This window comes from Sinocyclocheilus anshuiensis, unplaced genomic scaffold (assembly GCF_001515605.1).
Source record: "Sinocyclocheilus anshuiensis isolate Anshui unplaced genomic scaffold, SAMN03320099.WGS_v1.1 scaffold130, whole genome shotgun sequence".
Lineage (NCBI taxonomy): Eukaryota > Metazoa > Chordata > Actinopteri > Cypriniformes > Cyprinidae > Sinocyclocheilus > Sinocyclocheilus anshuiensis.
The window spans coordinates 851,946-865,138 of record NW_015544207.1 but is presented as its reverse complement, the minus strand read 5'-3'; the positions used below and the strand labels follow the sequence as shown (position 1 = coordinate 865,138).

At 38.1% G+C, this 13,193-nt stretch overlaps 1 protein-coding gene across 4 annotated transcripts in view; it reads right to left on the bottom strand.

Moving 5' to 3' along the window:
• Positions 1-811: 811 nt before the first annotated feature.
• LOC107696989 (protein NDRG3-like) overlaps positions 812-13,193 on the bottom strand; it is a 98,960-nt gene continuing 86,578 nt past the window's right edge. For all 4 annotated transcript variants that reach the window (XM_016497583.1, XM_016497582.1, XM_016497585.1 and 1 more), the window contains 4 exons: positions 12,528-12,575; positions 11,411-11,446; positions 11,267-11,318; positions 812-2,302 (listed from right to left, as the gene is read on the bottom strand). In XM_016497583.1, the coding sequence (XP_016353069.1) occupies positions 2,127-2,302; positions 11,267-11,318; positions 11,411-11,446; positions 12,528-12,575 (312 nt within the window). In that variant the 3' untranslated portion in view covers positions 812-2,126. The remainder of the gene's footprint in view (positions 2,303-11,266; positions 11,319-11,410; positions 11,447-12,527; positions 12,576-13,193) is intronic.

The following is a 13,193-nucleotide window of genomic DNA, read 5'->3' as shown; positions in this document are numbered from 1 at the left end:
GTGAAGCCGAGAGCAAGATATGCCTCGTCATATTTTCTGCATTTAGCTTTTAAATGACCAGCACCTGCCTGGGTCTGTGCGACTTCATCTATGGCTTTTCTCTTCGCTTTCACAAACCGATCCATCTCCCATTCTAAGTTACATCCTTTGGCTGTTTACCGTTTTATTTCTTTTCTTTTTCTCCTGATGGCCCGCGCTCGACTTGAAGCAGCGCTGCTTAGACCGATGGGTGTGTGTCATCAAAGTACTGAGAGAACTATAAGAGAGCGCCGACGTCTCCTTATGCTTTCTCTCGCCGTACTTTGATGTCATACACCGATCGATCTTCAAGTGGAACACACCTCTTTACTCTCGCGTGTCACGTGACCGAGTGTAATCGCAGCCCCTGTGATTGAAAAAATCGTGTTTTTTCATATCACGATATTATCGCAAATGCAATTAATCGTTCAGCCCTACATTAAACAGCTTGAAAGACCAAAGACAATTTTTAATATAACTCCGACTGGATTCGTCTGAAAGAAGAAAGTCATATACACCTAGGATGACTTGAGGGTGAGTAATTTATGGGCTAATTTTAATTTTTGGGTGAACTAACCCTTTAATGCTAATATAAATGTCTATTGTACACTTTAAATAGTGACATGCAAATCAGTAGATTTTATTCTAGAAAGACTACAAATGGCAGACAACTATAGAATGCCTCATGTGCATATACAAACTTAACATTTCAGAAATCTTATTATACAAAAAAGTACACTACTCATGAAGTGTCTTGTCTTAATATCAACTTGCCAAATAAAGACAGATACAGTTTTATGTACAACTACTTTATTTCAATATTCGTACAAATCAATATACTCGGCAGACAGTATGAAGTACAGCGCCCCCTAAATGCTTGGAGGACAAAGCACAATGCATCATCACAAACACACTCAAGGAAGCGGTACAGTTAACAATCAACAGAGAATTGCCATCCATTGAAATAATAAAGACCAAGAACAATAAAACTACAGAAACTAACAGAGTTGTCAAAATAATAAGAGGTTATTGGAACATCAGCCCGCTGTACAGAAGGAATTGAGAATCTTAAGCCAAAAGCATACAGATCATTTACCAGTTACTACTGTACAGTGCATTTAGAGGAATCATGCTGTTTTATACCTCTAGATGCCCTATATGGTAAATGCAACTTTTATTTGAACAAGCTACAGATCTTAGCTTCAGTTACTGGCTTGTTTTGGTGTAGCTGATCTCCCAAGCACAGGCTGTGAAAAATAATTTACATGAACTTAAGTGCAAATCTAAGCAAAGTCTTTGCTATTAGGTGTTTCTAGTCTAAAACTCTCCATGTAAACAGAATCAGATTGATTAAATTTAATCAAACTGAATTAACCATTTGCAGAAAGATCTTAACATAATTAACACTAATACATGTCTATTGCACACTTTAAATAGAGACATGCTAATCAGTAGATTTTATTCTAGAATGTCTGCCATTTGTAGTCTGTCAATTAAAATCAAACCATAATAGCCAATGACATACAGTGAGAGCAGTAGAAACCCTCTAAAAGAGACAGAATGCAGTCTAGAAAATGAAGTACTGAAGAAAAAATTAAATAAGGAGGAAATGAAGTAGTTTGGTCATCTCGGTAGTAAACACAAGGGACAGGAAGACCTTAGAGAGAGCAAGAGAGGGAACGAAAACTCTCCCGCTACAGACGAGAATATCCTCCAAATGTTCAATATACAACAGCCTCCAGCAAAATATATACACAAGAAGCATATCGAGAGTGGAAATGAATCTCCAATGGATGACAAATATGAGTAAAAGACGAATGGAGTAATAAAGTAGTAAGCCAATCAAATTCAAGGTAAAAACATCAGCAAAAGATTAGTATGCTTGCATGCAGTGGAAAGATATTCCATTATGTAAAATACATGGTTTACTAGACATCAAACAATGTATCCCTTCATTAGACCAGCGCTCCTTGGCCACAAGAGAACAAAAAGAATGAAAGACAAAGACGGAGTGGAAACAAAACCCCAAAGTGGACAAAACCGCCTGAGGTGCAGAGGTTCAACAAGCAGATGATCCCAGGTCAAATGGTGGCTTGGTTCTGGGTGCTTTAGCAGGACACCTCCATGGTTTGCGGTCTGTTCTGGTTGTCGTGGACCGGGCCGCCGGTGGCGCCCTCCATCTGTGAACTGGTATGTGCGCGGCTGCGTGAGCCGTCTGCCGAGCCCATGCTGGAGGCAGAGTGAGTGCGAGATCGAGCCAATCGGGTCATACTGGCAGTGGGCACTGAGAGAGAGAAGAGAGAAATCGAATGGAGGTGAAAACATGTATGCACTAATGCTGCTGCTGCTGTTTTGACTGAGGCATGACTGTTGGGACGATCCTGAGTGAGGGGCATATGCTTCACAGGATAGCCAGTTTTGCACTCTTAGCATTCGGATCCAAACATATGAAGATCCAAGAGAGGGAGAATAATGAGTCTCCTCAAACTACGTGACTCCTGCACATCTGCACACTGCTGACTGTTCAACTAAAGCTGGACTGACTGAGATATGATAATTTGGTTTATGGTTAATGAGAATAGTAAGCTGAATCCCAATTCACATACTTCTGAAAGTATGCACACCATTGACCGAGATTTGCTGCAAAATGGATTTCGAAACAGATTCAATTAAATTCTGAGTTTTATGCATAAAAGGCAATTTAATTAAATACTGCCACAGAGAGAGAATGTTTCATATTGTGTTTCAGACTGATTCAAACCATTAACTCTTTCCCTGCCAAACACAGAATTTACTGTTTTCACTGTTATACACTCTATTGCGCTATTACGCATCTCCTGAATGAGTCTAGAATGTCCAGATCAAAAACACAGGCAAGGAAGACAGAAACGAGCGATCTCATATGCATATGAAAAATAATGTGATCGTCAACAATAAAAAGCATATAAATGAAAATTGCCTAATGTTACCGAGTGAAATGTCAATCCAGGAAGTGGTAAAGGACTGTGCAAGCTTTGGGAGTGCTGATGGAAGCCATCTACTGCATCTTTGCTTTGATCATTGTACTGAATGTGATCCAGGTGTAGTATCTGATTAAAATGCAATTTTCTCAACTTTTTGCTCAAAATTGTGCTTTTTTTTTTTATATCTTACCTACATTCAAGAAGTCTTGAAGCTAAAATAAAACGGATTTTTGTTTAAAAGTAGTCTGTTCTTGATTTTGATGTATTGCATGTTCAGATATTTATACAACAAAATATTCTGGGGGCCATGAAATTGTAGTGAAAATCATCAAAAATGCTGGCGGTAGCTGGCAACTTTTTTCAAAAATGCTGGCAGGGAAAGAGTTAGCTTGCTTACTTTATTCATGCTGCATTTATTTGATTCACTAAACAGTACTGTCTCATTAAAGTTATTTTTGTTTATTAACTAAAGTAAACTAGTCTTGTTGTATGTTAGTTTTTTTTATTCACACATTACAGAAATATCTCAAAAGCCCACAAGTAACACTATTTGGGTGCTTTCACTTGGTTCAATTCTTGGTCCGATCCAGAGTTCGATTGATCCCCCCTCCCCCTGCCCCCGCTGGTGTTCACACAGTAGTTTTTGGTTCCAAACCATGATACAATTGCATCATCAGAGTGGCAGCTGTTTACCCTGTTGTCAGGTATTAGTCTCCAAAGCGCCAACACAAAATGGCACATGCATCTATTTGTTACGACTATAATGCAAAGGTTCAAAAGAATGTGGGAGTCAATTCCTGCAAGCTGAAATGAGAAATAAATTCTCTCTGCTTGCAGCGCATCAGTCACACTTGTCAGGAAAGCAAGCGAATAAACAAATAAATACACCAATACATATGTCATTAATAGTGGTTCACTTCAGTGATTTAATACGATTGCGTACTTTAGTACTTTTTAGGTGAACTCTGGTATGGTTCGTGGGTTCATTATCCAAACTAAACCAAACTCTATAGTCAAATGAACCCGGGTGCACACCAAATGCTAGTGTGAAAGCCCCCATTGACACACTACTATCACTACTTTTGCACTGCAATTTGTAACCGTCTTGTATATTATTTGTGTATTATACAGGATGAATAGTATGAAAATTGGGATTCAGCCATAGTTACCCTAAAGCCCAAAGTATACTTCGCTTTTTACGCGTACGTGAGGGACAGCGTACAGTGCATGTGACACAAATTGTGTCATCAAAATAGTACGCGCACCACCTGCTTTTTGCAACAACAACAGGCGCTCACATTGACAATCACTCAAGAGAGCTCAGCTTTGGTTTAAAAGAGTTTAATTTATAGAGTTAAAAGAGTTATAATTTACAGGAAAAAATAGAGCAGACACTGGGCATGGATGAAGCTTTCAAGAGCGCATTTGTCGACCGCCCGCCTTTGCACACAACATCAAATGTAGTATACTTTGAAAGGCTACGCGTTCAACTGTACGCATATGCTAGCATAGGCGTACAAAAATGAAGTATACTTGGGGCTTAAGAGCGAAGTCTTTTCTTAATACTCGGGCCTAAACAGTGCTGCAGGGATGGTGCATTTTTGTAGGCCAACGCGGAAGTAGCATCACCCTGGTTCCCTTGACAAATCCAATAAGATTTTTCCTTAGAGCTTATTTTCTGCAATAATCCAAAAGCCAGTGACTAACAAATGTTCATGATTCTTACAACATTTTGTTCATCAAGATATTCTTCACAAACATGAACACCATAAATACAATTGGCAGAAGCAAAGCTAAAGTTGGTCTATATTAGCAAACTTGCATGACTTCAACGTCACCACCACTAAACTGTTTCAATCTTTAAAATTTGATTTGTAATCGTTTGCAAGAGCTATTCTAAACAACCAGGCTGTAAATGCGGACTAGTTAGTAGATGAGTTGACCACGCAATAACAACCTCTGTAGTCCCATTTAACCACCACCTTTTAAGACACGTAAAAGCTTAAAAAGTGGTGTATTGTAGATATTGTAATATATGAAAATATATTGAGCTTGCGTTAACCACAGACCTTGTTTCAGGCATTTAATCAAAAACCCATTCAAAAGACCCATTGACATTGGGACAACGATAATGCTAACTCGTTTCCGGGTTTTAGCACTTATTCCTGCAGCACTCCATCAATAAATCTCTGAATCCTGAGGTGACACAACCACCCTGCTTGGACACTGCAGTCATTATTCTCCCATGAAGGAAAGATAATCCTCTGGTGAGGATCAAGCTCAAATTCATTTTTACCATTGCAGCAAAATGAATAGTCAACTTCAGACAATGCAGAATGTGGCATGCAAAGTAAAGTTATGTTTCTATGTGAGTCATAAAAAGAATATAAAAAAACATCTGTTGGTAGTGGACAGTGTGCACAAACACATTCTCTCAGACTGCTTATAATCATATACAAACATTGGCAACATATGACCATTTACCATGCTTTACACGCCGTGATGCAGACAAAAAGACATTGGTATGCATGTGATTGGGACGGGAGGGACAGACAGTGAGGACAGGAAGCACGGGAGGTTGAGATGACGAGCTTAGGCTCAGCTAAAGGTGCAGGTTGATCTCCTGATACCTGATTCGCTGTTCAGGTGGCTGAGTAGCACATGAGGGACTGTTGGCATTGGATGTAAGGGTCAAGAAGGAAGAAAGGGAATGTAAAAGGAGGAGGAAAAAGATGGGACAGAGGAAAGGGAGAGATTATTTGATAGTACTTTCTAAAAGAGGGAGGATAGAGAAAAGGAAAGATTAAGCAGAAGCTACAGGAGAAGACGCAAGGAAAGTAGGGGACATTAGACCAGGTGATGGGAATAGCCTTGACAGTAAGTTGTGTTCTAAATTATTCAAAATGCAAGAAAAGTGGCAGCCAGTGGCAAAGTGAACTTTTTTTTTTGGGTGGTTATGGTTCTCTTTTTGACATAACAGATTATTTTAAAGTGAATATCCTTAAAGCATCATGGATATTCACTACAAGTCAAACAAACATGTGGACGGAGAAGACAAAAATAGTACTTTTTAACCCAAACCATTAAATAGTAGCCTTGGTTAATATAATTTTAAGACCGTGGTGAAAGAGTTTAAATTTGAAAGTATAGAGAAAGTGAGAGAAGCTCTCTAGAAGGGAAATTGTCTTCTGGGATAGTCCCTCACCAGAGCGTACACTTGTGGGTTTGTTAAAGATGAAACTATATAACACACCCAAAACAGTAACAAAGAAAAGAACAAAAAAAGACTGACAAACACACTTAACCGACTCAAAACACACGGTGGAAATTACCGGATACCCTACCTCTACTGAAAAGCAAATGTCAATGACAGAATCAGCCAATGAGCATTATGCTCTGTTAATGACTCATTCAGCATTCACTAATATTTCCACCCCGACAAAAGAAGAATTACAATCATATACAGTATGTTAGGTGCTTTTCTTGTCTGAACCTACAATTTACGTGCATGAAGTCTGCACTAACAAATACTACTACAGTATAAAGAAAGAAGGATGATTAAAAAGTACAGGAGTACCTCATTTATAATCTATTTGTTAATCGGCAACATGTAGAATAGGGTTTCTTTGTCAATGAGTAGGAAGCTGTGCTGGTTTTTTTTTTTTGCACAAAAATACAAATCATAAAATAAACTAAAAGAAATACAATAAACCTGATACAATCAGTATCCCAAACCCTACAATCAACCTTTCAAACATTTTGGGTGTAAAAATGCACTGGTGCTTATATACTGATTATGGATTTTAATAGTTGATCATTACTGTAATGCTACCAAATGCATTGCTTTTAAAATTCATGAACTGTAAATATAAAAACCTAGTCTGCTGTTTTAGGCAATACACATATATTAAATAGTTAATACCATAAATTGTGCAAAAAAAATATCATTGAATTGAACTGACCAAATTTCAGAATCACTTCATTTCAAGAACAATGAAGTCCGAGCAATTTGTACACCTCTAATCCTTATAACACCACAGCAGAATCAAAGTGTTTTTGATTACATTCTGAATTAAATAGTCTACAAGGCACAAATCTTACAGTAGCTGCGTTTACATGGACCCTGCTAATCCGATCGTAATAGGACTAGAAGCACAATCAGATAAAATATCAAAAATTATATCTGGTCTCTGAATCATGTTTGGTTTCACTGTATATCCTTCGGTTATTTTCACACTCAATTATGCCCATTAACATGTATTTTATAAGTTTTTGTTACTTTCACCGTTAATTTTTTTGCTCTATGGTACATCTTTAATTTAATAGCATTAGAGCTGCTCGCCGCCGCACGCTCAATCCACTCAGCGTGCTTTGTTTATCAGCTCGCGCACATCAGCTATACAGGCAATACTGAATGTTTAACATTATATTCATTGCATACATATACTTCGTAGTAGACATCCTTAACTCCTTTCTGCTGTCTGTTGTTGGTGTTTCTTTTGAATATGGCGCTTATCACATGCTGTGTGGTATCGGCGTTTGGTATCGGGGCATTTTAACGAGTACGAGTACGAGTACGAGTACAGGAGACCAGTATCGGGTCCGGTATCGGTGCATCCCTAGTTTATTCCTTTTGTAATCCGAGCGAGAGGACATGTAAACACACTTGATCGGATTGAAAACCGAAACTGGAAAGTACTGCGCAGGTACAGTGACGTAAAAAATAGCATAATGACGTATGACGTGCGGAACGAGCTGTTCTTCCTGGTGAATAAAGTGACCATAAATGAGTGTCCCGTCATTATAAAACTCCACTTCACAGACGCTGAGTGAAAGGGGAGCAGTACAACTAGTCCTTGTTTAAGACTCTCATGAACAGACGACTGGTTTTGGGTGCAGGAAGGGGCACTTTTACTGCTTTATAAAGTAAGCAGCACAGAACAACAGTTCATGTGCTGGTCGTCGCCTAATTAGAACCAGAAGTAGATAAATATCACGTGTGCTTTTTAAAACAGTATGCGACAACAGCGGGAAACTCTGTATATTCATGCAGTGCACGCATGTCAAAAGAGTAAATCCGATCAGAAGCTTGTGACATATAAACACACATATCAACCCGATCACTTTATTTAGCGTTCATGTAAACACTACGTTCGGATTCGTCAATCAGAATGAATTAATTCCGATGGAAACAAAAAGTGTCCATGTAAACGTACCTAGTGTGCGTGTTCCCGGATGGGAGGGCTGTATTTTTCAGAAGAAACAAGAATAGAGACTTACAAAGAGGTCAACAGATCTCAGGATTAGATTAGTGACTTGTGGAGGAGGAATGTGACTAATCGCATTAAAATGTGAGCATTTTCAAATGAGTCAAGCTGCTTTTGATCACGTTCCTCAGACTCTCAGAACACACCTAATCACCAGTGACCGTTGCTAGCGTAATTGTGTTGAGTTAGTCAGAAACACTTTCTGGAATTTCAGAACAAGAGCTTAACATGGGCACACAAAAAATTTGGGTAGATTAAGATTTTTGATTACTATTAAGATAACTATTTCTATTCAGCAAGGATGCATTAAACTGATCAAAGGTGACAGTAAAGACATTTATAATGAAGAGTTCTAATTCAAATAAATGCTATTCTTGAACTTTCTATAAAAAAATCCTGAAAAAAGCATAATGGTTTCCACAAAAATATTAAGAAACCGCTGTTTTCAACATTAATAATAAGAAACGCGGTTACACTTTACTTGAAGGGGTGTGCATAAGACTGACATAACACCTTCATAATCATGACATGACACCTACATAATCATGACATGACACGTCATTCGCTCAGTTATGTAATTTTTAATGCAAAGATGACATTGTTTGAGATGTCTTTGTTATGGGCTATGGTAAGGGTAGGGGTAGGGTTAGGTTAGGGTTAGGTCAAATAATGTCATATTTGCATTAAAAAATGACATAACTGAGCGAATGACACTTAATGACTGTTGTCATAAACATGCATAAAACCTCCTTCATATTCATGACATGTGTCATGTCATGATTATGAAGGTGCCATGTCAGTCTTATGCACACCCCTTCAAGTAAAGTGTTACCAGAAACGCTATTTATGCAGCAAATTGGCATATTAGAATGATTTCTGAAGGATCATGTGACATTGAAGATTGGAGTAATGATGCTGAAAATTCAGCTTTACCATGACAGGAAGAAATTACATTTTAAAATATATTAAAATCAAATCAGTTCTTTGGAAATATTTCACAATATTACAGTATCTACTGTAAGTTTGCCCAAATAAATGCAGCCTTGGTGAGCATAACAGACTTCTTTCCAAAACATACTCAAAAATCTTAGCAGCCCCAAACCTTTAATCGGTAGTGTACTTCATTCAGGAAGATATGCATTCATGACTCTGAACTTTGACCTCCTTTTTTTGGTTAATTTTTTAATGGCTAATAAAGTCTAAAATATTTAGACTGTTTTGGCAGGCACTAATCGAAACCACAATTCACATCAGTAATACATAGCTGTGAATACCACTAGTGTACTGGTGACATTGTGTTAAACCCTCAAAATGATGTTTAACAAAGGGGAGGATTTTAAGAGAGCTGTTGGGATTCTTTATAGATGAACTTGCCAAGACCTGCTATAATTCAGTGCTGCAAGTGGTTTAGAAATCACTAGGGGTGCAACGGATCGTAGATGATCCATGATCTGTACGGATCGGGCTCCACGGTTCGGCACGCATGTGATTTGCGAATTAAATCAAAAGTTTAACCATCATAGAGTGAAAGTTTATCATTTGAACGTGTTTTGTCTTGCCAATTTACACATTCAAGCAATTTTAAACCACTCAAATGAAAGAACTCCAATCGGGACTCGCACACTGTTTTCTGTGCACACAGCCACTGCCGCACACACCCGAAGTGTGCCCATACTGATAGAGAGAGAGGGGGGTGCGATTCAGACAGTGCGTGACACCGAATTGATGCGCTTGAACGGATGTTATGTTAAAATACCCATTTTGGCAAGTATTCTGGTAAACACAGTCGTTTATGTCTTAAGTGAATGTAAACAGCTGAGAAACAAAACAGATGTATGTCAGTATTAGGTCTGTGCATTTGGTCTTAAAGTGATAGCCAATAAATACCTGCTTCTCTCTGCTATTCAAACAACACCACAGCTTTAACAAAGATTATTCTGTATTTAACTTATGCAGTGAGCACTATTGTGCTATTTTAAACTTAATTTTTACATTTCTGCACCTGAATACTACAGTTACTGACTTTATTTGTAACTTTATGTTGTATTCATCTATGCTTTAACTTTGTGTACTAGTCAAGCTAGTAGTTTTGGCTGCGGTATAGAAGTACTTAAAGTAAGCTTTCAGTAATAAATGAAGAGCAATCCTTTTTTTTTTTTAGCTAATCCAAAAAAATGATCCGATCCGTGAGTTTTGTGATCCGTTGCACCACTAGAAATAACACACCTTTAAATACAATCACACACAAAAATTTCATTTAATGTTTATATCCCGGAATAAAAGCTTATTCTGAAAATAACCATATAAACATTAGAGCTGAATGAAGCTGAGGCCTTGAATACAGATTCATGGAGGTTTGAGGTACTGTATTACAGCAATAAAGTTTCCATGCTATGCAAACCTCTGTTCAGGCACAGGACCTTTTAGGGCACAAGAGATATTTATCCTGAAGATCAGAGAAGGTTTGTCACACAGGGCTCATGCCACACAGCATGCTCTTAGAGGAAGACTAGTGTACTTACACGCTGAAGAATGCAGCACTGCACAGCCACACGGGAGACAAGTCATGTGTTAGTGTAGAGGACGGCTGATCTGAAACCTGCTTAACTCAAGAATACTGGCCTGACGCTTCGAGTAATAAAGCCAGATCAGCAGTGGATAAATTACAGTTCTTTTCAAGATTCATAACATCTGATGCCTTGTGTTCTTGCTTTGAACAGGCAGGATTTTCTCTCTCACACCTACACCCGTAAATGTGTCATATTCCTGCAGCTGTTTTGAGTTGTGTGAGTATTTATGACGTACATTATTAAACCCCCGGAGACATACAGTATGTAAGTCATTGCCCAACGTGACATGAAGCTGACATCTCTCTAACAACACGATGCTTTCAGACAAAAATGCACACAAGAGGCAAAATATATACAAACAGTGAAGGTATATAACTGAGGAAGATGATATGATTAAATGCTTAACATTAAAGTGGCCTATGAAAAGACAAAGAGGACAGATACTTACTGTAGCCCATTCCCTGGACAAAGTACTTGAAAGCCTCAGCGAGTTTACCCGGCTGAAAATACAAAACATCCACATTTAATACAAGTCTAAATTACATCAAACTGATGCTGTGGCAGACACAATAGTGTTGTCTTTTATTCTTACTTGGACAACTTGGGGAAGTCCACCACAATCTGCCATCTGAAGAGAGGAAGGGAACAATAATCAATTGTGTCATACTGAAGTACAATAATCAACAGAGATGGAAACTTGAAAAATGTCACAAAGATGTGACCCCAGATGAAGAAAATCCTTAAAATATAGCTTTAAAATTATTTACAATTGATTTTAGCATAAGGATAAAAAAGTGAAGAAAAAAAACATTTCACCAACAAAAAATGGTTATAAGGCAGTTATTTTTTATCTTTTGCTGCAGTGTGTCAGTAGGAAATCAGTTTACATTTCCAAACATTCTTTTTGCCATTAATTGTAATAATCCAGTGAGATTTTTGTTTGCACAAGGAGTCTGACAACAGCCAGTGCTCCACACAGAGATCCGATCTTTGGATCTTCGATCTGACTGGAATTAGAAGAAAAAAAACAAACAAAAAAAAACAGAGACAGACTAAATCCAGAAGAACTGTGGCAATGTCTCCAAAACACCTGATTGAAGAAACCTACCTGCAAAGCTACAGTACTGTGAAAAGTTTTAGGCAGTGAGGATGCTTTCAGAAATAATGTCATACATAGATTTTATTGATCAATTAACTTCTATTAACTAAATTAAATTAATATTTGGTGTGACTACCCTTTGCATTTAAAACAGCTTTTGTTCTAGGTACACTTGCGCATTGTTTTTCAGGTAGCTTTACAGGTAGGTTTCTTCAAACGTCTTGGAGATATTGCCACAGTTCTTCTGAATTTTGTCTATCTCATATTCTTCATGACTGACTGACTTCTGACAGGATTAGCGATAGCGGGACCTCAAACATTTTATTTGTTGACAGATTTATAATTAAAAATTTTACATTTTCAAATGTATGTTACAAGCGACCCAAACTCTCAGCACATGCAGAGATGGAGCTTGTGTGGTGCTACATTTACTGCGAACCACTCTCTTTACTCTGAGAGACTGAAAACACTGGATCATGAGTTGCTTTTGTGTAAAAGAGCACAGTGCGGCGCTTTCTTGACAACTCAAAACCTCATTTTGGTCTACACAAAGGTGAGAGTTTGCATCCCTAAATTAAAACATTGCTCTTGGAGAAAAAAGCTGACATGCCTTGAGTAAAGTAGTCTTGGTAGGATTTAGCCTTGAGTTGCATTCAACCTGTAAAAAAACAGATAAAATCCCACCTGGTCAGTTTAGAAACAAAATGGAAGGTATAGACTAGGGCTGCACGATTAATCGAATGCGATTGTCATGTGCATTTTGTTTAAAAAGCCGGTTCTGTAATCAGCAGGAAATCATCATCACGTGCTTTCAGATGGAGCAGAATTTACTACACATAGCCGTAGTTCACTGACAAGATACGCAAAAAAATCGCAGATGATTTTATTGCGCGATTCTGAAATCGAAGAAATCGTTCGCGATAATGGCAGCTGTTTGCATAGCTTCTCAGTGAAAAAAAGAAGTGGGATTTGAACCCACGCCTCCATTTGGAGACCAGAAACCTCAACAACTGAGAAGGTTGATATGTCTTGAGTTTGGCGCCTTAGACCACTCGGCCATTCTGACACAGTGATAAAGGCATTGCATTATAAATATACTTTATTTTAATGAAAATTAAAATAATAAGAACTCAGATAAACCGTATATTGCCTTAGTCGTGTGTTTATTAGTCACGTTGAATCAATGAAAGCAGTTGAATCTTCTGTTTATTCAGCTGCAGCGATAGGCATTTTCTGGGTTTCTTCTGCGAGGCGTATTTGGAGTTTCAGCGCGAGA